The following is a 24,364-nucleotide window of genomic DNA, read 5'->3' on the forward strand; positions in this document are numbered from 1 at the left end:
TCCATAAAATCCAGAGTAGAGTGGAACAGGTTGCATACAAATGGTTCACTTTTTCAAAAAATTAGAAAACCTAAGGAACACTATGAAGTTACCTGCTAATACATTTAAAACAAATAGGACAAAATACAGTGCAATCCGCTTAAGTGCAAGGGTCCAGGACCAAAGAAATACATGCAGTTAACCATATGTACAGTATACAGTCTCCGTTAACTGACGTTATACAGTCTCCGTTAACTGACATTAGGCTTACTTGAAGTAATCAGTCATAGTCCTCTGTACACTCTTGTGTCTGTGAGTTCCATAGACTACGTCTGCCAGACGGTAAAATCTGTCATAGCACTGACATCCGGTGGCCTCCAGTTAGGTCCGCACAGTGTTGAGACTCTCCAGCGCTCTTGCAAAAGTGACAGGAGGTTGTTGAATTTTGTCAGCATGTGCCTCGCTGCTCATTTCATCATCTGTTTCATCATCAGCCATTGCCTGTGTGTAGGCGCATATCTGGACTTCAGTGCTGTCGTCAGCTGTTTGTAGATCGTAATCAACAGTTACATAGTGATGTCACTCCTCTTCAGTAACACCGGCTGGGATGTCAATAGCCTGTTCATTTGACGCGTTTGCAATAGCTGCATCTGTTTCGTCCCTCTCCACATCCTTAACAAAGCTTGCCCACTTGTAGCAGTTCACAATGGTTGCCTGTGTAACATGATTCCAGGCTTCTTTCTGCATATGTAGGGAATCCAACAGTGATAGATTATGAGCCAGTTCAACAGCACGTTTATCCTTGCCAGTCTGGTCATCCATAACGCTCATCAGACGACGTAGCACAAGAGCCCGATAATGTTGTTTGAAATTGGCTTCCATATTCCGCCCATGCGCTTATACGGAGTCTTTCCTGCAGATGAGCGGTCTTAAACCATGCATATAAGCGAATCTTGCACTTATCAGTGGTGCGCTAAACCAAAGTTTGTCCCCATAGAAATTGATGGCACCAAAAACGGGACTGAAGTACGGCACGCAGTTAAACAGAGCATGCGCTTATCCGACGTGCACTTAAATGGAGTGCACTCTCTATATTTTTTTACTCAATGCATAGTTAAGCTTTGGCATTAGTTGCTGGAGCAAGTGGTAAAAGCAATCATGATAACTGGGTTTAAGAAAGGTTTGAACAAATTCCTGGAAGAAAAGTCCATAAACCATTATTAAGATAGACTTGGGAATAGCCATTGCTTATCTCTGGGAGTAAGTAGGAAGGAATCTAGTTACTTTATTTGAATTTCTAGACCGCTTATACCAAAACAAGTTCTAAGCGGTTTACAAATATTCAAAATTGAATATTACGTAACTGACACATTCCCTTGGGAAATTACAACAAATATAACATTTACAGTAAAACTTATATAGAAATTAAAACAAAAATTAACATAAAGATCTTTTAAAGAGAGTCATCTTTACCTGCTTTCTGAATAGCATATACAAATTATATACAAAAAAATCCTTCCATACTATAGGGGCTTGGTAGGCCAATATCTCTGCATACACACTAAGGGACCCTGTTACTAAGGTGCGTAACGCGCCTATGTGCATCCAACGCATGCCAGTCTGGAACTACTGACCGGCTACCGCGTGCCCTGGGCGGTAATTCCATTTTTTATGTGAGTCAGTGTACGCGCACTGACGATTACTGCCCGATTAACGCATGAGACCTTACCACTAAGTCAATGCTAAAGATCAGTGGATAGAAGATTGGCCTTCTCACTAAACAACACAAGACATAAATAATTTCCGAAAATTACTGAAAACTAACTTATTCAATAAGGCATGCCACAAAGATCCATCCTAAATACCAATAACAAAATTTACACCAGAACTACACAAAACGTTAACTCTTTATTCCTGATTGTTCAAGTCTAATCTACTACGATTGAAGTTTTATCCAATTATCTTTTATTTCTTAGTACGATAATGAACTTTATTTATTTGACTACCTAATTCCACTCTGTCACCTCTATATTTTAACTATGTATTTCTCTCTTTCTGGAATTTGGTGATCACCATTACGGAACAATTGTAAGCCACATTGAGCCTGCAAATAGGTGGGAAAATGTGGGATACAAATGCTACAAATAAATAAATAAATAAATAAACAAACTGCACCATCAGCTAACGCAGGCCTAAAGCAACTTAAAATGGTATATGTGGGGTTAGATCAGATGTCCTGCAGTAACTGTAAAATTAGCATGCTACAAATATTTGTAATTGTTGTTTTGAGAGGGTGTGTCAGGGGTGGACAGTGGGCATTCCTGTTCTAATCAGTTTATTTATTTGTTACATTTGTATCCCAAATTTTCTCACCTATTTGCAGGCTCAATGTGGCTTACATAGTACCGTAGAGGCGTTCGCCAATTGCGGTATGAACAAATACAAGGTGATGTTGTGGTAGATTAAGGTTCATGTGTGACAGATACATTAGGGGATCTTAGAGAAGAAGCGTTAAGTTATATCCATTACGAGCTTTGGTTTTGTTGTGTTGCAGAGGAGGAGTGGCCTAGTGGTTAGTGTGGTGGACTTTGGTCCTGGGGAACTGAAGAACTGAGTTCGATTCCCACTTCAGGCACAGGCAGCTCCTTGTGACTCTGGGCAAGTCACTTAACCCTCCATTGCCCCATGTAAGCCGCATTGAGCCTGCCATGAGTGGGAAGGCGCAGGGTACAAATGTAACAAAAATAAAATAGATACTATTGGAGATTCTACATGGAATGTTGCTACTATTGGACATTCTACATGGAATGTTGCTACTATTTGAGGTTCTGTTGCTACTATTGGACATTCTACATGGAATGTTGCAACTATTGGAGATTCTACATGGAATGTTGCTACTATTGGTGGAGATTCTACATGGAATGTTGCTATTCCACTAGCAACATTCCATGTAGAAGGCTGCGCTGGCTTCTGTTTCTGTGAGTCTGACGTCCCGCGCGGCCACATTGGTGATCTGCAAGGGCTGACTTCTACATGGAATGTTGCTAGTGGAATAGCAACATTCCATGTAGAATCTCAAATAGTATCAACAGTGGAGGAGTGGCCTAGTGGTTAGGGTGGTGGCCATGTAGAAGGCTGCGCAGGCTTCTGTTTCTGTGAGTCTGACGTCCTGCACGTATGTGCAGGACGTCAGACTCACAGAAGCAGAAGCCTGCGTGGCCACATTGGTGATCTGCAAGGGCCGACTTCTAGTGGAATAGCAACATTCCATGTAGAATCTCAAATAGTAGCAACAGTGGAGGAGTGGCCTAGTGCTTAGGGTGGTGACTTTGGGAACTGAGGAACTGAGTTTGATTCCCACTTCAGGTACAGGTAGCTCCTTGTGACTCTGGGCAAGTCACTTAACCCTCCATTGCCCCATGTAAGCCGCATTGAGCCTGCCATGAGTAGGAAAGCACAGGGTACAAATGTAACAAAAAATAAAAAAAATTCAGGCTTTTATGTTGGGTCGGAGGGGTATGCCTTTTTGAACAGGTTTGTTTTTAGTGAGTTCCGGAAATCTAGGTGGTCATACGTTGTTTTTACGACTTTTGACAGTTAAGGGCCTTTTTACTAAAGGGTTGGTGCGCGGCAACCGGCTTGCTGCGGACCAATCCTGAATTACTGCCAGGCTACCACAGGGTTTGTGCAGGAGCCCTTACCACCACCTGAATAGGTGGTGGTAAGTTTTCCCCCCTGAAATGGCTGCAGGGTAAGTGGTTCACTTACTGTGCGGCCATTTATTTAAAAAAAAAAAAGAGAGATCCTTTTTACCACAGCTTAGTAAAAGGACCCCTTAGTGCAGCTACATTATCCTGTTTGGCAGAGAAAGACTGCATCAGACCTTACTGCCTACAAAGTGGTTGATGGTTCACTTACAGCACAGCCATTTCTTTAAAAAAAAAAAAAAAAAAGAGAGACAGCCTGTAACCCGCTGTGGTAACTGGAGGCCGGAGGGCGCATTAAAAACACGCAGGCCCCTTTTTACCACAGCTGACTAAAAGGATTCCTTAGTGCAGCTACATTGTCTTGCTTAGCAAAGGAAGATTGCACGAGCCCTTACTGCCTACAAAATGGGTGACGGTAAGTGCTTAGGCAGCACAATTTTTTAATGGCCGCGTGTTATGGCTATTAATTTTTTAAAAAGGCTATTTTTATGGCTGTGGTAGAAATGGCCTTAGCGCGGGGGGGGGGGGGGGAACCCATGAAAGAGCGTGCAGTAAAACCACTTTTTCAAAGTATCTTTATTGAATCAAAGGCAGGTACATGATATAACAGTGTGCCACAGATACAGAAACAAAATTGAACAATGCAACAATCAAATTTAGGATAGCAAGACAAAAAAAGGGGACAACCCCACAGCTTAGTAAAAAGATCCGCGGTAAGCGCGCACTAGTTGCTTTACTGAAGCTTGGTCAAAGGCGCCCTAGGTGTCAGTGTGGGCAAAGATCAATGTTAGTAAAGAAAATCAATCTCTTTACAATTTTTGTTAGATCATTGCTCGGCTCCATCATCTTCATAACCAGAAACGGTTGACTTAAGATGACAGCATCAATAACCCAGAGAGAAAATGTTAATTTTTGTGCCAGCATGAATTCATGACTGACAACTGTATTTGCTTTCAAATGACATTAAATAAGGGTTTCTTTGATTCTCTTTCGGTCCTCAATAGCTTTTCCTTACATCACATTATCACTAATAGCATTTTTCATTCAATCTTTCCACTTCCTTGAAGGAAACTACGTTCTCATCAAATTTCAAGAGATCCCGACTTTTAAGAAAGTTAAAAGCATAGTGTATGAACAACGACAGCATGAGGCTAAGTATGCCACTGGGAGATAAGCATATCTTCGGTATATTTAGGTAATTTACCCAAATTATATTTCACCCGTGCTGTACCTGTCTGTAAAGGTAGATTCATGTTCCTGATCACCTAAGCCAGTGTTCTTCAATGGCGGTCCCCGGAGACCTCGGTGGTAGTCCCCATTATCTTTTTGGTTTTCTTTTCTGCTATTCTACCTCTCTACCCAGGCTCAGGAGAGAAAGGGGAAAGTGGATGGAGGGAAGAACCCCCTCGTACTTGAAGGACAAGGCATTTCTTAATAGACAAAAGAGAATGCATTTGGAAGTGCTCATAACCTTGAGGATACCCCCCTTCCCAGTGAAGCTTGAAGGTGGGCTGATGGGGATGGATATCATCGACACACACTGGCCAGCAGTGTCCTGGCCCCATGTGGGAAGATAGTTGGTGACTTTCCCTCAGCAGTGGAGGAGTAGCCTAGTGGTTAGTGCAGTGGACTTTGATCCTGGGGAACTGGGTTTGATTCCCACTGCAGCTCCTTGTGACTCTGGGCAAGTCACTTAACCCTCCATTGCCCCTGGTACAAAATAAGTACTTGAATATATGCAAACCGCTTTGAACGTAGTTACAAAAACCTCAGAAAGGCGGTATATAAGTCCCATTTCCCTTCCCCCCTTTCCCTTATGACATCACAATATCAGAAGTGAGCCAAGTATCGGGCAATCAAGCCATTGTGACATCACTGATGAGGTTGGCTCTTATTGGTGGAATGAGTGGAGGAGTAGCCTAGTGGTTAGTGCAGTGGACGTTGATCCTGGGGAACTGAGTTCAATTCCCACTGCAGCTCCTTGTGACTCTGGGCAAGTCACTTAACCCTCCATTGCCCCTGGTACAAAATAAGTACCTGAATATATGTAAACCGCCTTGAATGTAGTTGCAAAAACCTCAGAAAGGCGGTATAAAAGTCCCATTTCCCTTTCCCTCATTAGAATCCAAAGTGGCCCTAGCTTAAAAATGAATGAAGACCACTGACCTCAGCCACGTGAAGGGTAATTTTATAAGGGAGCATCTTGTTTGATTGAAAGTAGGCACCTATTTAGGTGATTTTTTAATAAAGACAAATAGGCGCCAAACCGTCTACAAAATACTAGTGTAAGCAACAGAAATCACACCTAGATTTCAGTCTCAAGAGCAGGTGGACATGTCCATTCCTTGATTATCTCAGCACATGCATAAATTATTGTACGTTATAATCTGCGCATCTACTTGTAAACTTCGCCTGTGCTCTGGCCAGACTCCATCCCTGTATATGCCTACTCAGCAAAGTACATGCAATCAAGCCAACACATGTACTTTTACACTGGCCGGGATGTGCATTCATTTGAAATAACACTGTTATCAATAGAAATCAAACAAAATAAAACATGGAAAAGAAAATAAGATGATACCTTTTTTATTGGACATAACTTAATACATTTCTTGATTAGCTTTCGAAGGTCGCCCTTCTTCGTCAGATCGGAAATAAGCAAATGTGCTAGCTGACAGTGTATATAAGTGAAAACATTCAAGCATTACTATGACAGTAAAATAGATACCATTGGAGATTCTACATGGAATGTTGCTACTATTGGAGATTCTACATGGAATGTTGCTATTCCACTAGCAACATTCCATGTAGAAGGCTGCGCAGGCTTCTGTTTCTGTGAGTCTGACGTCCTGCACGTACGTGCAGGACGTCAGACTCACAGAAGCAGAAGCCTGTGCGGCCACGTTGGTGATCTGCAAGGGCCGACTTCTACATGGAATGTTGCTAGTGGAATAGCAACATTCCATGTAGAATCTATAGAAATCAAACAAAATAAAACATGGAAAAGAAAATAAGATGATACCTTTTTTATTGGACATAACTTAATACATTTCTTGATTAGCTTTCGAAGGTCGCCCTTCTTCGTCAGATCGGAAATAAGCAAATGTGCTAGCTGACAGTGTATATAAGTGAAAACATTCAAGCATTACTATGACAGTAAAATAGATACCATTGGAGATTCTACATGGAATGTTGCTATTCCACTAGCAACATTCCATGTAGAAGGCTGCGCAGGCTTCTGTTTCTGTGAGTCTGACGTCCTGCACGTACGTGCAGGACGTCAGACTCACAGAAACAGAAGCCTGCGCAGCCTTCTACATGGAATGTTGCTAGTGGAATAGCAACATTCCATGTAGAATCTCCAATAGTATCTATTTTACTGTCATAGTAATGCTTGAATGTTTTCACTTATATACACTGTCAGCTAGCACATTTGCTTATTTTCGATCTGACGAAGAAGTGCGACCTTCGAAAGCTAATCAAGAAATGTATTAAGTTATGTCCAATAAAAAAAGGTATCATCTTATTTTCTTTTCCATATTTTATTTTGTTTGATTTCTATTGATAACCTTAAGAGTGGACTAACACGGCTACCACACTCCTCTACTTGAAATAACACTGGAAATGTCAGTGAGATTTCATGTGATTTATGACCTGAAAACATGAAAAAAAAAACCTCTGAAACTTTGGGGTTTATTTCCCCCTGTATCAGAAACAGTGTAGCTACGGGGGTGCTTCAGGATCCTGGACCTCTTCACTTTTAGCTCATGCCCCCTCTGTTTTAAGGACAGTTGGAGATACCAAGCATGGGTAGCCCAAGAGGTTTTCTGTACGAGTTCACGCCTGTGCTGTCTGAGCAACATTTAAGTCAGCAGGCACGATTCAGCCGCTGATGCTGGCACTCTCATGCCGTGTAGGCTTACTTTTTTGTGACAGCGGACAAAATTGAAGCTGCATTAACACACCAGCATAAGCAGGAGGTCGGTTTCCTTGAGTAAGCCTACACGTCGAAACGGGATCCCGTAGGAAGAAAGATTAGAACCAGCGTTTCAAGTTTTATGCTGAAAGACTAAGATAAGTGCTCTATGCTTATGTATTCAGAACACTTAATACTAGATTAAAATCCGGGAGGTTTTTTCAAGCCGATGAAGATTTCACCCCGTGGGTCATACGATACAGAGGCTTTTTCCTCCTTCACACACAAAGATATCACCATACTATCTGCAAACCACTTTGGTATACTTAATAGATTTCATTGACATTGGGGTTTAGTCCTCAGTCAGTAGAAAATTAGCATGTGGCCATTAATTCTGAAAATGGAAAATCCGGCTGCACTAAAAATGACCTTAGTGGGCAGAAAAGGTCCGTGCAAGGGCATGCTAAGGCTACTTTTTAGCACAGCTTAGTAAAAGTGAGTGGAGGAGTAATGACCTGAGATCCTGGGGAACTGAATTCAATTCCCACTGCAGCTCCTTGTGGTACTGGGCAAGTCACTTAACCTTCCATTGCTCCAAGTACAAAATATGTTCCTATATACAATATGTACATTGCTTTGATTGTAACCACAGAAAGGCAATATTATCAAATCCCAACCCCATAATTTGGTAGAAATGACACTTTTGACTTGTATTTAGGTCCCTGCTTAATAAGTTCAGAGTTCAGCCAGCACGATGACGAACATACCTAAATCTCCACTACCCAAGTTGCAAAGGACTTAAATACAAATCAACTTACGCATCCAGTTTCTCCTATATAAGTACACAACTGTGGAACGCATTACCGAAAGCCGTGAAAACGTCATACGGCCATCTAAACTTCCGGAAATCACTAAAAACTAACTTGTTTCAAAAGGCATACCCTAACGATCCAACTTAAATGCTCAAACTCCGCAACACATCAAAACCAAAGTACGTAACAGCATAACACAACCCTTGTGCTTTATGATACCCTAACGAAACTGTTCCACGAGAACCTATCTTACCACAACACCATTTTGCATTTGATCACACCGGAGTCTGCGAACGCCTCTCCGGTACTTTGTAAGCCACATTGAGCCTGCAAATAGGTGGGAAAATGTGGGATACAAATGCAACAAATAAATAAATATACATTTAAGACAGAAATTGTGCTTAAATCATGTAGAGTGATGTTTTAGAAAGGAAGTTCAAATCGGAAGGAAGATATCCAGGTTAGGACATTTCAAGTTCTGCTAGTGTTTTAAAAAAAAGGATCAGCTGACCTAGATCCTGTTCTAAAATTCACAGACAAATGGATGTTTTTGCACTGGCAACATGCGGCAAGAACATCTAACAACTCTGACAACATCAAAGTAGAGTTGGGAAGAACTTGAACATACCTTTAGTTGCCAGACGGACACAGTTGATTTTGGTCTCCTGTAAAGAGCAAAAGAAAAACAAATGACTATTTGTTTATATATGGTGAGGGCTAAAGTAAAACTCTTTGATAACTTGTGAAGTCTAGGTTTGAAAGGAGAACTCACGTATAAAAGGCCAGTGAGTTTCTTAATAAACTGGTTATTGGACTATCAAAGGCACTCACTACAGTAGTGGTCAATTTGGGGTCTCAAAGGCTTAGAACCCATCATGTTTTCAGAATATCAACAATGAGATATGTTTGCTTACAGTGGTGATGGTCAGATCAGTGGGCCCAATATTCAAAAGATTTGTACTCCTAACTTTGAGAGACATGCTCTTAAGTTGGCCTCTTTAAAACGTTTCCTCGATTTATGAGCCTGGTTCTGAAAATGAGTGCTAAGCTCATAACTTTTTCCCTGCTCTCAAGCACTCATTTTCAGAACTAGGCTCATAAATCGAGGAAAATGAATGGCAGGCCTTAATTTGCAAGCACAACTTTTAAGCTTTTAAATTAAAATGAATTTTCAGTTGAACTCTTAAGCTCATAAATGTGGTTAAAAATAGATCATACATTTAGGAGCTCAGCTTTTTTTTTTGAATATCAGGTCCTGAATTTTAAATTAGGCAGTCTTGACGGGCATCTAAGGCTGTTTAGTTTAGTTTCTTGGTATTTGCTATACCGCCTTTGCTAACTTAGCAGATCAAAGCGGTGAACGCAGTAAAAAAAAATTCAAAGAAAGAGAAAGGAACATGTTATGCACATGGTGTTGTGAGGGTCACTGTGGCCTCATCGCTTTCTGTTGTTTCCTTCCCCTTTCCTTGCCCAGTTCCATCTCTTAAAATAATAAAAGCAAGAAAAAAGAAAAAGAAAGAAGTAACTATAAAGCAAACAAACTTGTTTAATAAAGATAGATGTAGAATGAATGAAGTAGAAAGGAGGAAAAAGGAGGAAAAAGAAAAGTAAAACAAGCAAATAATTTAACAATATACACAATCGTAATCAATAGCAAACAAAGGATAACCCCTCTGAATATCTAGCCTAAGCTGTTTGCACGTTTTGTGTTTTTCCACTTCATATTTTACTTAAAGCCTAGGGGAAGAAGCTGAAAATTCTATATCTAAAGACAAACAAGATGAAGATTGAGCCCTGAAAGCAGGGCCAGCAAATATAGTATGTCTCAAGTATATTCATTGTGGATACTTCTGGCCTGTCAGGACTGAATTGCTCATCACTGTTTCAAGCACAAAATTCCCAGTGCGACTTTTGAATAAATTTTTGCTGGTGCAATATTTTTTTCCTGTTGAATCGTTTTCCAGTATAAAAACTGATTGTCTGTTTGGATAACTGTGGTAATTCAGTGCTAATGCATGTGGACCAGCGCCGAGCTCCCGGGATGCATGCATTTATCACACAATCAGTTATGGTTCCTTTCATCGCTCCATCTGTTGCTTTGATAACTGTGGTATTTCTGTATAAAAAACTCCAGGAAGGAAAGGGTTTGGGCGAAAGATGCTGTATTTCAAAACTGCATGCAAGCGCACCGATTTGCAGGCTTTTTGCTCTCTTTTGCCCAAAATGTAAATCTAGCACTTTCAGGACAATTCTACAAACAGGGGCTTCCATTTAGGTACTCCGAACGCGTGGTAGGACTAGAGAGCTGCATGGGAATGGGGTTAGTGGAAGTTCCGCAGGGTTCCCCCTCCATGTCTACAGGACTCCTGCAGGGATGGAAGCAGGTCCTGCAGGGTTCCCGCGGTAGTGTAGTGCCAGGCCAGCCTACGTATCCTTTCCTTGTGCCACAGAAATTATGGGGCCCTTTTACTAAGCTGCGTAAGCGTCTAAGCGCGCCCAACGCATGCCAAAATGGAGTTACCACCCGACTACCGTGTGGCTCTTGCAGTAATTTCACTTTTGGCATGCATCCAATACAAGTGTCTGAAAAATATTTTTTTATTTTTGGGCACGTGTAACGGACGCGCGCCAAGTGGCATTTGGAGCGCGTAGGTCATTACCACATGGTTACCGCTATGAGTCTTTACCGCTAACTCAATGGCTGGCGGTAAGGTCTCAGACCCACAATGGATGTGCAGCAACAGCGGCGTACCGAGGGCGGGGTGGTGGGGGAGGTCCACCCCGGGTGGACGCTACTGGAGGGGTGCAGAGAGCAGCCGCGCGCCTGTCGGCTCCGCTGGTTCCCTGCTCCCTTTGCCCCGGAACAGGTTACTTCCTGTTCTGGGGCAGAGGGAGCAGGGAGCCAGCGAAGCAGAGAGCCATGCGGCTGCTCCCAGCAGCTAAGAATGCACCCGGGGGGGGGGGGGGGGGGGCGCATCAGCGATCCGTCCTGGGTGGCAGCCGACCTAGGATCGTCACTGCGCAGCAATTTTCATTTTTATTTTGCCACACGTCTGTTTTCGGCAAAAATTTTAAAAAAGTCCTTTTTTACAGGCGTGCTAAAAAATGGATCAGCACGTAGCCAAAACCCGCGCCTACACCACCGGGAGACATTTTTCAGTGTGCCTTTGTGAAAGGACCCCTAAAATAGCACTAAAATAGTTAATGGATATGGTTGACAGCATTGAAATCCTCATAAGCATTGAAAGGGGAAGTTATCTTGTTGGGCAGACTGGATGGACCGTACAGGTCTTTATCTGCCATCATTTACTATGTTACTATCAACATGGGCAACTGTTAAGAAGAGTTATTTTACCACGCTGGGTTATTTTACCACAAGTTGGGTTATTTTAGCATAGGGGATGGGGTGGGGATGGAGGCGATTCCAGCGAGGATGGGTGGGGACGGGTGAAATATCTGCCACCATGCAACTCTCTATGTAGAAGCCTTTCTATAACAGGTACCATTATAGAATACTAGCGAAACCCTATGGACTAGCACCAGATTACATGCTAGAAATGGTTGAACTTCCGTCTTGCAATGCTATCCCAGGCACAAGAGACTACCTTCCACTACAAAAATATTAAATAAAAGTCCATACTGGCTAAAGATTTCTCACATCGTGGTAGTAAGTGTTGGAACTCCATCCCAAGGGAAGTCAGACTTATTAATAACTACTCATCCTTCCGTAAATTCCTGAAAACCTACCTGTTCAACAAGGTTCTGTCTTAAGTGTTTACGCAGGCATAATCAAACCGTATCTTATATTTCAGTGTCAATCTTCCCTATTTGTTTGAAACGTTATTATCTACATCTCTGGAGGAGTAGTCTAGTGGTTAGTGCAGTGGACGTTGATCCTGGGGAACTGAGTTCGATTCCCACTGCAGCTCCTTGTGACTCTGGGCAAGTCACTTAACCCTCCATTGCCCCTGGTACAAAATAAGTACCTGAATATATGTAAAGCGCTTTGAATGTAGTTGCAAAAACTTCAGAAAGGCCGTATATCAAGTCCCATTTCCCTTTCCTTCTTGTATAAATTACAATCATCGTAATATTCTCAGGTTAATCTGTTAGCCACAATGAATTGGTCTATGTATTTTTGGATAATGTGAGATAAGTGCCAATAAATAAATATTAGGGTGCCTATCATTTATATGTCCACAGTTACACCAACCGTAGAACTCATATACATGCAGGTGCCTATGCGCAGCAGGGACACATGTAACGCATGCGTAGTATCATGTAAGTTAGGGTGTAAGTGGAAGCCCCGCCCAGGTGCAGGCCCTCCTGCATCCACACACTATGTAAATTAGGCATGCCATTATAAAATACCACTTAGCTGCAGTGGTGATCCTAGGTTGGCTGCCACTCAGGGCGGATCGCCGCTGCACACCCCCCCCCCCCCCCGGGGGGCAATGGCGTCCGTCCCCCCAGGGTGCAGCACGACACCCCCCCCCCCGCGGCGCAATGACACCCCCATCCCCGGCACATCAAGCCCCTCCCCCCGGGTGCATTCTTGGCTGCTGGAGGGTGCAGAGAGCTCCACTGGCTCCCTGCTCCCTCTGCCCCGGAACAGGAAGTAACCTGTTCCGGGGCAGAGGGAACAGGGAACCAGCGGAGCCGACATGCACGCGGCTGCTCTCTGCACCCCTCCAGCAGCGTGCACCCAGGGTGGACCGCCCCCATCGCCCCACCCTTGCTATGCCACTGCTTAGCTGCCTTGCTGGCTCTTTCACTGGTAACCCAAAACATCCAGTGAATCGTTGTACTGACATTCCCACTTTTTTTTTTAATAAATGAGGGAGGAAAAAAAACTTCATACAACTGTGGGAAACGACTGCACAGAGAACCGTTAAAAAGGTTACTCATCGGTCAAAAAACCTCCAATACAATGTTGTTAAATTGTGTATTTGCATGACACTAATGTGTTGAAGATTGATTTTCATTTGACAGCTTTTTGCTTACACATTTCAGTCTTTTGATTGCACAATTTAACATTGTATTGGAGGTTTTTTGACTGATGAGTAACTTTTCGAACTGTGTGCGTCATGCGGTAGGAAATTTTTAAAAAAATGTACTTGTCCCGGTAATATGGGTGCATGTCAAATCTGAAATTACCACGGGGGGGGGGGGGGGGGGGGGGGGGGGGAGGGGGGGGGAGTGCGCTAGCCTGGCGGTAGTCTCATTTTGGTGCGCACTGCAAGCACGTAGAGTCTACCGTGCCTTTGAAAAAGGGTCCCTAAGTGCTGAAAATTGCATTTAGGGGCCCTTTTACAAAGCGTCGGTAAGCCTAATGCAGACTTACTGCTTGCTCTTCTGGGACTACCGCCAGCCCAATGCAGCTGCTGGCGGTAGTCCTGATCCAAGAGCATGCAATTTCCAGGGGAAAAAGAAAACCCCCTAGAAATGGCTTGCGTGACGCTAACCCGGCAGTAATTGGGCATTGCCGCACATTTCCCAGTTACCGCTGGGTTAGTGCAGGAGCCCTTATTGTCAACTCAGTGAGTGGCGGTAAGGGCTCCCCACTGCAGGTCACGCAGTAAGAGTTCTCTTACCACAAGGTCATGGTCTCTTACCGCATGGCCAAACCACTCTGAGAAAAACTGCACTGGCTTCCAATTAAGGAACGTATCGCATTCAAAATCTGTACGACAGTTCACAAAATCATCTAAGGCGAGGCACCAGGATACATGACAGACCTCATTGACCTACCACTCAGAAACACCATAAAATCAGCAAGATCATACCTAAACCTCCATTACCCAAGCAGCAAAGGACTCAGATACAAATCCACCTATGTTTCCAGCTTTTCCAACCTGAGCGCACAATTGTGGAACGCAATACCAAAAGTAGTAAAAACCACACTCGACCAACATGAATTTCCGGAAAGCACTAAAAACAGAACTGTTCAGAAGGGCATACCCCACCGATCCAACATTAAAAACCTGGGCATCTGCGACACAACTTAACCAAAGATCGTAACGGACATATCCTAACTCTTCCTTTCCCTCTCTAAGTTCTCCCCAATTGTCTTTACCATAAATGTATCTCACTCTACCATAATATCACCTTGATATTAATCGCAACTTGTATTTGTTCATACCGAAATTGGTTAACGCCGATTACGGTACCATGTAAGCCACATTGAGCCTGCAAAAAGGTGAGAAAATGTGGGATACAAATGCAACAAATAAATAAAAAATAAAATTTGTGTCTGGGGGGCATTTTTACCCACTGTGGTAAAAAGGGCCTTGGCACAGAGGAAAAACAGCCCCTTATCTCTAGCGCAGAGTCCTTTTTCCTGCAGCTTGGTAAAATAACCCCACTGGCTATGATTTAGCTGGCTCCACAAACGCGGATGTGATCTGCCATTGAATTTTTGGGTATAACACTGGCTGGCAGTGGCCAACTGATAGCTGAATATCAACCCTTTTTAATTTTTTTTTTAATTCTAGCAAGGAGACAGAACAGGATAAACACTTCACTTAGTATTAGCTTTAAGTTTATTAAAAGAACGCAACCTAAGGCCATCAGAAACATGCAAAACACAGATTTTGTTACGGAGGTTGATTTCCTGCTGGAAGGTCTCTTTTCACCGACTCCTTTGGATTCTGATCTATGAAGTACAAAGTGCCACAGAAAACCATAGAAAGACATCACCAGTAAATGGTGGTGACATGCATCACAGGTTAACTTCAAGCTTGTCACAATATTTTGATTAAATGTGACAGGAAATCATTGAAAGTGACTTATTAAAAGGTTAACATTGGTACAGACATTTCTACAATTAATGCTGTAACAGGACTGGCGCAAACAGGGGTGTAGTGTGAGGGGATTTAGAATGAAGCATACCCTGATTTACGAAAAGGATTGGGATGGCAAATTTTTTTTAATGCTGCTGCTACAGAGAACTCCGATGGCTGAAAATGTATTTTTAAAGCTGCTTTGGCCCACAGATGCTAGAAACCATTTAAAAGATCCAGGCTTTGGATTCAAGTCCCAGTGAAACACTGAGCATTCCCAGACATGGACATGTTGCTTAAAAGAATAAATTATGCATGGTAATTTCTCGACTCCGAATAAGTTCATGTCAAATATTTGCAGATCCAGTGACTACAATACTGTTAGGTCAGGTGAAGTTACTCTTGCCTGCCTTCTACAAAGGTCAGAACATATTTAGGTAAATATTTTAAAAAGACTTATACAGTTGGAAGCAGATTCTGCCTGAATTTGTGCTTTATTTTTAAATCTGGTAGAGCTGAATGCCTAAATTATGTTCCATTTGAGTTATGCATTCTATAAGGAGCAGGAATGGGGGGGGGGGGGGGGGGGGGGGAGAGAAGCAACGTATAGGGAGAATTGTGTAAATGCCACCCAATTAGTGCACTGACTGAACGCAACCACAATTCTATATACAGTGCTTCGAGTGGGCACCTTTTATAGAACACCGAGTCCAGAGGCGTAGCCAGACACCCAATTTTGGGTGGGCCTGGGCCCAAGATGGGTGGACAGAAAACCCTTCCTCATCTCACAGGTGATTTGGTCTCTCCTTCTCTCACTTGCATGCCATATGGTCTCTCAAACATCCCCCCCTCTCCCGCATACCTTTTAAATAACAGATTTTCACCGGCAGCGAGCAGCAACTAATACACACTGCTCATGTTGGCCCCACACCATTTCCACTGATTCAACTTCCTATTTCCATATAGGCGGGAATATGTCAGAGGGAACGCTGTGGGGCCGGTGCAAGTAGTACGTGTCAATCGCTGCTTGCTGCAGGTGAAGATCTGCTATTTACAAGGTGCGCAGGAGGGACAGTTATTGGGAGTTTTCAGCTGGTGGGGCTTGGGAAGCCCTGCCAGCCATATCATAGGTGTGCTGCTACTGGGTGGGCCTGAGCCCAAAGTGGGTGGGCCTGGGCCCACTCAGGCCCACCCTTGGCTACGCCACTGACCGAGTCGTCTCCAAACTCTGCAGAATTCCGCCGCAAGATTCCTCTTGAAAGCCAAACAATTCAACCATGTTGCTCCTTTGTACTTGCAGCTTCATTGGTTACCTTTTCCTTACAGGTCATGGTTCAAAATTTTGGTCCTTGCTCAAAAAAACTCTACATCTGGGTTCCCCTTCTTACCTAGCATTTGTCATCATTCCTTACACCCCATCCCATCTCCTACGTTCATTAGAAGCCAACCGATTGGCTCTTCCATCCCCCAAATCAGCCCACTATGAGACCACCAGATCCTACACATTTTTCTTTCTGGCCCTCCAAGCTATGGAACAATTCCCCTCCCTCAGATCAGAACTCTCCCTCCCCAGATTTAACTCCCTTTTGAAAAGCCACATCGTTTCTTTGGCTTTTAATGTCCCTTTGACAGTCCCCACCTGGCGGTACACACTGGTGGGTACATACCTCAAATCAATCACCTTACTTTCTAATTCTTTCTACTTTCTTACTCATCTATATGTTACAACTTTGCCTTACCCCTCACTACCAATTATAATGTTCTAGTACATGTGGAGGGGCATTTTCAATCGGGGACGCCCATCTCTAAGGGCGCCCATCTCCAAGGATGGCGCCGTGAAGGGGCGGGGCTGACCATATTTTCGAAATGAGATGGGCGTCCATCTTTCATTTCGATAATACGGTTGGGGGCACCCAAATCTCAACATAAATGCTTAGATCGCCGGCTGTAGAGATGGGCGCCCTCGGTTTTCGCTGATAATGGAAACCGAGGGCGCCCATCTCAGAAACGAACAACTCCAAGGCATTTGGTCGTGGAAGGAACCAGGATTCGTAGTGCAGTGGTCCCCCTCACATGCCAGGACACCAACCGGGCACCCTAGGGGGCACTGCAGTGGACTTCACAAATTGCTTCCAGGTACATAGCTCCCTTATGTTCGGTGCTGAGCCCCCCAAAACCCACTCCCCACAACTATACACCACTACCATAGCCCTAAGGGGTGATGGGGGCACCCACATGTGGGTATAGTGGGTTTCTGGTGGGTTTTGAAGGGCTCCCATTTTCTACCACAAGTGTAACAGGTGGGGGGGGGGATGGGCCTGGGTCCGCCTGCCTTAGGTGTACTGCACCCACTAAAACTGCTCCAGGGACCTGCATACTGCTGCGATGGACCGGAGTATGACATTTGAGGGTGGCATAGAGGCTGGCAAAAAAATTTTTAAAGTTGTTTTTTTAGGGTGGGAGGGGGTTAGTGACCACTGGGGGAGTCAGGGGAGGTCATCCCCGATTCCCTCCGGTGGTCATCTGGGCAGTTTGGGCACTTTTTTGTGACTTGGACCTAAAAAAAAAAAAGGGACCAAATAAAGCGGACCAAATTCTCGCCAGGGACGCCCTTCTTTTTTCCACTATCGGCCGAGGACGCCCATCTCTCCTCGGCTGATAAACATGCCCCAGTCCCGCCTTTGCTACGCCTCCGACACGCCCCCATGAACTTTGGTCGTCCCCGCGACGGACTGCAGTTGGGGGCGCCCAAAATTGGCTTTCGATTATATCAATTTGGGCGTCCAATTTGTGTTGAAAGATGGGCGTCCTTCTCTTTCAAAAATAAGCTGGATTGTGTAGTCATTGCAAGTAGTATACCATGCCATACTTTGTATTGTTGTTCGAATATTTTTACTGCTCTAATTGCCTCCTGCTCATGTTTGATCTATTCTTACTATACACCGCCTTGAGTGAATTCCTTCAAAAAGGCGGTAAATAAATCCTAATAAATAAATAAAAATAAATAAAGTGCCCCCCCCCCCCCCACCGGAACAGTCACGCGGCAAGTGGTTCACTTGCCACACAGCCATTTCTTTAAGAAAAGGGAAACCTTCCTTTTACCCACCGCGATAAAAGGGGCATCATAATGCATCAAAAATATGCACCGACGCCTGCCCGGGCCCTTTTTTGCCGCAGCTTTGTAAAAGGACCCCTTACTGAGCTGTAGCAGTCATCCACCACTGAATATAACTACAAATATAAGTGGTAGTAATAGGGCATTGGTGAAAGAGAATGGAATAGGAAGCCAAGGAAGGAGTGAGATAGGAGAGATAGAACTGATGGAAATTTGATAGGTAAGTAAAATACAGGTGGCGGACTGAAGTGCGAGAGAGTGAAATAAGAGTAGGAGACAGAAAAAGGGAGAAAGTGGAAAAATGTCAGAGATGGATGTACTAAAGGAATGGAAGAAGACTGGAGGAAAGTGGAGAAAGGAGAAATGGACAACTTCCCCCCCCCTCCCCCTACTAGCAAGCAAGCAGAAAACAAAAACTGGGATCAATGCATGGAAAAATAAAATGCCCGGGTGGAATACGTTAGCTTGCACCATGAATATCTTTATATTTTTGTTAAGTACAAGAGGACTACATTTCTGTTTGTATTTCTCCTACATTGTAGTACACGCCTAATTTGACTTTTGGGTTTATTTATTTATTTATTGCATTTGTACCCCACATTATCCCACCTTTTTGCAGGCTCAATGTGGCTTACAGAGTAAGGTTATGATAAAATCAATACATGATTTAAATACAGTTGATCATAAGCTGAGGTAAGAGAGGTGATAGATGGGCTGATGTTGGGTAGGTTGTGTGAGAAATGTTTTAGGTGTGTTTGGGTGATTTGGGTGATGAATTGTATCATTGAGGGTGGTTATTGTAAGCTTTGTTAAAGAGGTGTGTTTTCAGAGCTTTGCGGAAGCTGGTTAGATTGTTCATGGTTTTCAGGGTTTTGGGTAGCGCATTCCAAAACTGTGTGCTTTTGTACAGGTTCCCAGTTCAATTTTTGTCTTCACATTTCTATTTCTAATTTGCGATCCCATGTTCTATATTTGATAAGGGTTTGTCTGTGCTCTGAGAGTACCTAGGTGTGGTGTTCTGTTTGCATGCATGTAGTTTCTCTGTAAAACTCTGTAGCGGTCCCACTTGGTCTGTTATATTAGTAGTAGATGTACTGATGTTCCAGGGCCCTGAGTATATTTGCAGTGCTGCCTGTTCTTAGGTAGAGCTCATGTTTCAATCATAGGAATTAGTGCTACTGTTGTATGGTAGATTTGCTACATGTATGTTGCATTAGGGTTTTTTTTTTCAGGTTTTATATGATTTTACAATGTGCCTTGAAAGCAGAGATTTATGAAGCTGTTCCTCAGACGACATGAGAATCAGAATATATACATATATTTTTAGAATGGTATTCCACGGAGAAAACGTGCTAGTTACGACCTGCACCTGCTGATGGGAGTGAGAAGAGGGAGATGATTTTTTTGTGTGTGACTGAAGAGCATGTTTACATTAAATTAATATGGACTTCCATACTGGATCAGACCAAAGGTCTGTGAGGGTCATGTATGAAGTTATGTCACATATGTGAGAATCGTCCTTCAGGTATATCCTGACTGAAAAACGGTTGAGAACCACTGCTTTAAATGGATAACTTATCTGTTTTTTTTTTTATTTAAGATTTTAATCATTACAATATTCAATCAATCTTGAATATAATACACAATACATGCACAATTTTCATCATAAAAGTTAATAAATCAAAAAGAAATTTTTAACAACCTATATCGACCACAAATTCAGGAAATTGATCCAAGATTTAGAAATTAAACATATAAGCTAATATAACAAAGCCTATTCTCAAACATATTTAAACCAGTGGCGTTTCTAGGGGGGGAGCGGTGGGTGCGGTCCGCCCCGGGTGCACGCCGCTGGGGGGGGTGCCGCGCGCGCCTGTCCTCCGTTGTTCCATGCTTCTTCTCTGCCCCGGAACAGGTTCCTGTTCCGGGGCAGAGAAGAAGCATGGAACAACGGAGGACAGGCTGCGCGCGGCACCCCCCCCCCCCCCCAGCGGCGTGCACCCGGCGGGGGGGGGGGGGTTCCTTCACGGGGGTATCCTTTCATCTGGGGGGGGGGGCGCTGCACCCGGGGGCAATCCGCCCCGGGTGCCAGCCCCCCCAGGAATGCCACTGATTTAAACCAAAGACTGCGTCACGTTCTGTTGACTTACTCCAAGCTACTATACAGTGTTACATTCGAGACTAAATTTTCACATTAACACCCTCTTTGCTTTGTAAAAAGTCCTCCAACTGTTTGGGTTCAAAAAAAATTGATATTGTTTCGTTTGATACAGTATTTATTTGTTGCACTTGTATCCCACATTTTCGCGGGCTCAAAGTGGCTTACAATACATCATGATTAATGAGAATACATGAGAATTTTGGGTAATAGGATAATGATAGAACATGGTATTATTTAACAATCAAACGTAGTAATAGAAATTTAAGAAATATATGCGAATCATAAAGAAATTGTACATTTGATAATGGTAGAAGATCTTGGGTAACATGATAATGAAGGACACGATAGTAGGTTGGCAGCAAATATTGTAGGGGGCAATTCTGGCTGTGTGTACATAAATGTCATATTTGTTGATCACAAGGAAACTAGGACGCTGTAAAAGAAATAAATTACGTCTCTTTTGGGTTTCCCTGGATAAACCCGGGAAAACCCGTACCTTTGAACCCAAAAATAAAAGAATAACTTATCTGTTTTATGTGACTGGCCCACCGTGATAATGATAATTATTTTACATTTCCATTTGTTAAGGGTAAGAGGAGACTGCTAGCTTTTGAGAAAACACTCGGCGTTCAAGCCGATAGATTATGGAAAGATATTGCAGGACTGTTTTCTATCGCGTCCTATTATCTTTTCTTTAGAAAGAAAGTTAAAACGTTTCTTTTTAAAGAAACATGTGCTTTAAATGTCTGTTTCCACTATTTGATGTGGATAAGATGATACCTTTTTTATTGGACATAACTTAATACATTTCTTGATTAGCTTTCGAAGGTTGCCCTTCTTCCTCAGATCGGAAATAAGCAAATGTGCTAGCTGACAGTGTATATAAGTGAAAACATTCAAGCATTACTATGACAGTAAAATAGATACCATTGGAGATTCTACATGGAATGTTGCTACTATTGGAGATTCTACATGGATGGAATGTTGCTATTCCACTAGCAACATTCCATGTAGAAGCCTGCGCGGCCACATTGGTGATCTACAAGGGCCAACTTCTACATGGAATGTTGCTAGTGGAATAGCAACATTCCATGTAGAATCTATAGAAATCAAACAAAATAAAACATGGAAAAGAAAATAAGATGATAACTTTTTTATTGGACATAACTTAATACATTTCTTGATTAGCTTTCGAAGGTTGCCCTTCTTCGTCAGATCGGAAATAAGCAAATGTGCTAGCTGACAGTGTATATAAGTGAAAACATTCAAGCATTACTATGACAGTCTGACAGGGTGGGAGGATGGGGGTGGGTCGGAGGTATGCATGGGGACATCAAAGCATATCATTGATATTCTAACAGGATGGGTGTGGGTAGGTGAGGGGAGGGTGATCAACAGAGACATACAGTTTTATGGTTTATAATGGGCTAGGATGCTTTGATGTCCCCGTGCATACCTCCTACCCACCCCCATCCTCCCTCCCTGTCAGACTGTCATAGTAATGCTTGAATGTTTTCACTTATATACACTGTCAGCTAGCACATTTGCTTATTTCTGATCTGACGAAGAAGGGCAACCTTCGAAAGCTAATCAAGAAATGTATTAAGTTATGTCCAATAAAAAAGGTATCATCTTATCCATGTTTTATTTTGTTTGATTTCTATTGATAACCTTAAGAGTGGACTAACACGGCTACCACACTCCTCTACTTAATATTGTAACCAGGTCACTCTTCCAGGTGAGAGCCGGGGTCGACCCTGCTTAGCTTGGCTAGCTTTTCCCCGGTACGAGCTGCAACCACCGCCTTGCTGCACTGCTTCTGGCCTAGTTTAACCGCTGCCCAGCTGACCTGCGCCCAGGATCAGCTCACAACTGGGACACACAAACTCCAGCAGTCTTATAGTTCTTGAAAACCACAGGTCTTTATTCTCTCAGCATCTTTTAATACAGCTTTAATCTTCAAGCAGTTACTTCCTCAAGAATGCAAGAGTCAGTTCAGTTTTTCCACATTCAGCTTATTAACACAGTCCAATCTTAACTCAGAATATAAACCTTTGTCTTGCTCCCAATTGTAGCCTCCCCTCATCAGCACTATCTTCTACCCTTAGATAGTTTATGGGTTAGCTTCTTCCACCAGTGGCTTCCCCACTGGATTATTTTATCCTCTCCAAGTATGCACAGCTTGGGCCACACTCCCGCCACCAAAGCCTTTACCTTTCCTGAGGAAGTTTGAGCAAACCTTCCAACCTCCATGCACTCCTCCTTACCTTCTCCTTCTACCTCCTCTTTATTCCACTCCATCTCCTCCTCCCCAAGCTCCACCAGCTGTTCCCCATCTCCAGGATCAGACCTCATCTCCCAATCAGTCACTCCACCCTCCCCCTCCTGGGAGTTCAGCTGACCCTGCACTGGCTTCTGGGAAGTGTAGTTTTTCTCCTGCATTACCGCTTTCCCTGGCAGTTTGATCCCTAGAGGGCGCCCTGTTCTCCTCACTGGGCTGAATGAACGGGGATGATGCCGGCTGAAAGACCCACTATCCCCTTTCCCTCGCACCAGCCCTCCAGAGTGCTCACACACCCCCCTGCTCAAACGATTGCCAGTCTTCTCCTGGCCTGCACTGGCAATTCGCGAAAGAACATCGGCATTTGTCAGAAATTTGCCTGATCTATGCTCCACCTCGAATTGATAGGGCTGTAAAGCCAGATACCACCTCGTGAGACGACCATTACTATTTTTCATCTGGCCCAACCACCTCAAAGGCGCATGATCCGTAATCAGAGTAAATTTCCGACCATCTAAATAGTAATGGCACATCTGCACTGCCCATTTTATCGCTAAACATTCTCTCTCTATGGTTGAGTACCTGACCTCATGGGGGAGCAGTTTCCGGCTCAGGTACATCAGGGGATGTTCCTGCCCCTCGTGTACCTGAGACAACACGGCCCCCAAACCTACCCCCGAGGCATCAGCTTGCAGTACAAAGGGCTTATCAAAATCCACGGCTCTCAGCAGGGGTTCCTGACACAGGGCCACTCTCAACTCATTGAACACCCGCAGCCCTTCCTCCTCCCATCGTAGACTATTGGGGGACCCCTTCTGAAGTTTATTAGTGAGGGGTGTAGCAATGGAGGCAAAGTGGGGTATGAACCTCCTATAGTACCCCACTAGGCCCAAAAAGCTCCTTAACTGCTTCTTATTTTTGGGGTATGGAAAGTCCTGGATACTCGCTACCTTATCCCAGAGCGGAGTTATTTGACCATTCCCCACCCAGTATCCCAAATATTTAACCTTCTCCTGCCCAAAACAACACTTTTGCGGGTTCAAAGTCAAACCTGCTTGACGAAAAGCCTCTAATACCGCCCTCACCCTTATAATATGCGAGGGCCAATCCTCACTCTGAATGATAACATCGTCCAGGTAAGCCGCTGCATATTGCTGATGCGGTCTTAACACCTGATCTAACAACCGCTGGCAGGAAGCTGCCGCTGAATTAAGCCCAAACGGCATGCGTTTAAATTGATAGAGCCCCATGGGTGTAGAGAAGGCTGTCTTAGGCTTGGCCTCCTGAGTCAGAGGGATCTGCCAATACCCTTTGGTCAAGTCCAGGGTGGACAGATATCGTGCAGTACCCAAGCGATCCAGAAGCTCATCAATACGTGGCATCGGATAGGCGTCGGCATCCGAGAGCGCATTAACTTGCCTAAAGTCAATGCAAAACCGCCACGTACCATCGGATTTGGGCACTAACACCACAGGACTCGACCATGGACTGACAGATTCCTCAATGACCCCAAAATCCAGCATCTCCTGTACCTGTCGGACCACCTCTTGTTTCTTTGGGGGTGAGAGACGGTAAGGTCTCTGTCTGACCACCCGGCCCGGCTCCGAGATG

The 24,364-nt window shown here is 43.8% G+C and overlaps 1 protein-coding gene across 1 annotated transcript in view; it reads right to left on the bottom strand.

Moving 5' to 3' along the window:
* The window catches only part of PTPRT (protein tyrosine phosphatase receptor type T), a 708,336-nt gene that overhangs the window by 158,792 nt on the left and 525,180 nt on the right, over positions 1 to 24,364 (bottom strand). Inside the window, exon 12 of the mRNA XM_030212174.1 lies at positions 9,043 to 9,079. Within this exon, the coding sequence (XP_030068034.1) occupies positions 9,043 to 9,079 (37 nt within the window). The remainder of the gene's footprint in view (positions 1 to 9,042; positions 9,080 to 24,364) is intronic.

Source organism: Microcaecilia unicolor, chromosome 8 (genome assembly GCF_901765095.1).
Source record: "Microcaecilia unicolor chromosome 8, aMicUni1.1, whole genome shotgun sequence".
Classification (NCBI taxonomy): Eukaryota; Metazoa; Chordata; class Amphibia; order Gymnophiona; family Siphonopidae; genus Microcaecilia; species Microcaecilia unicolor.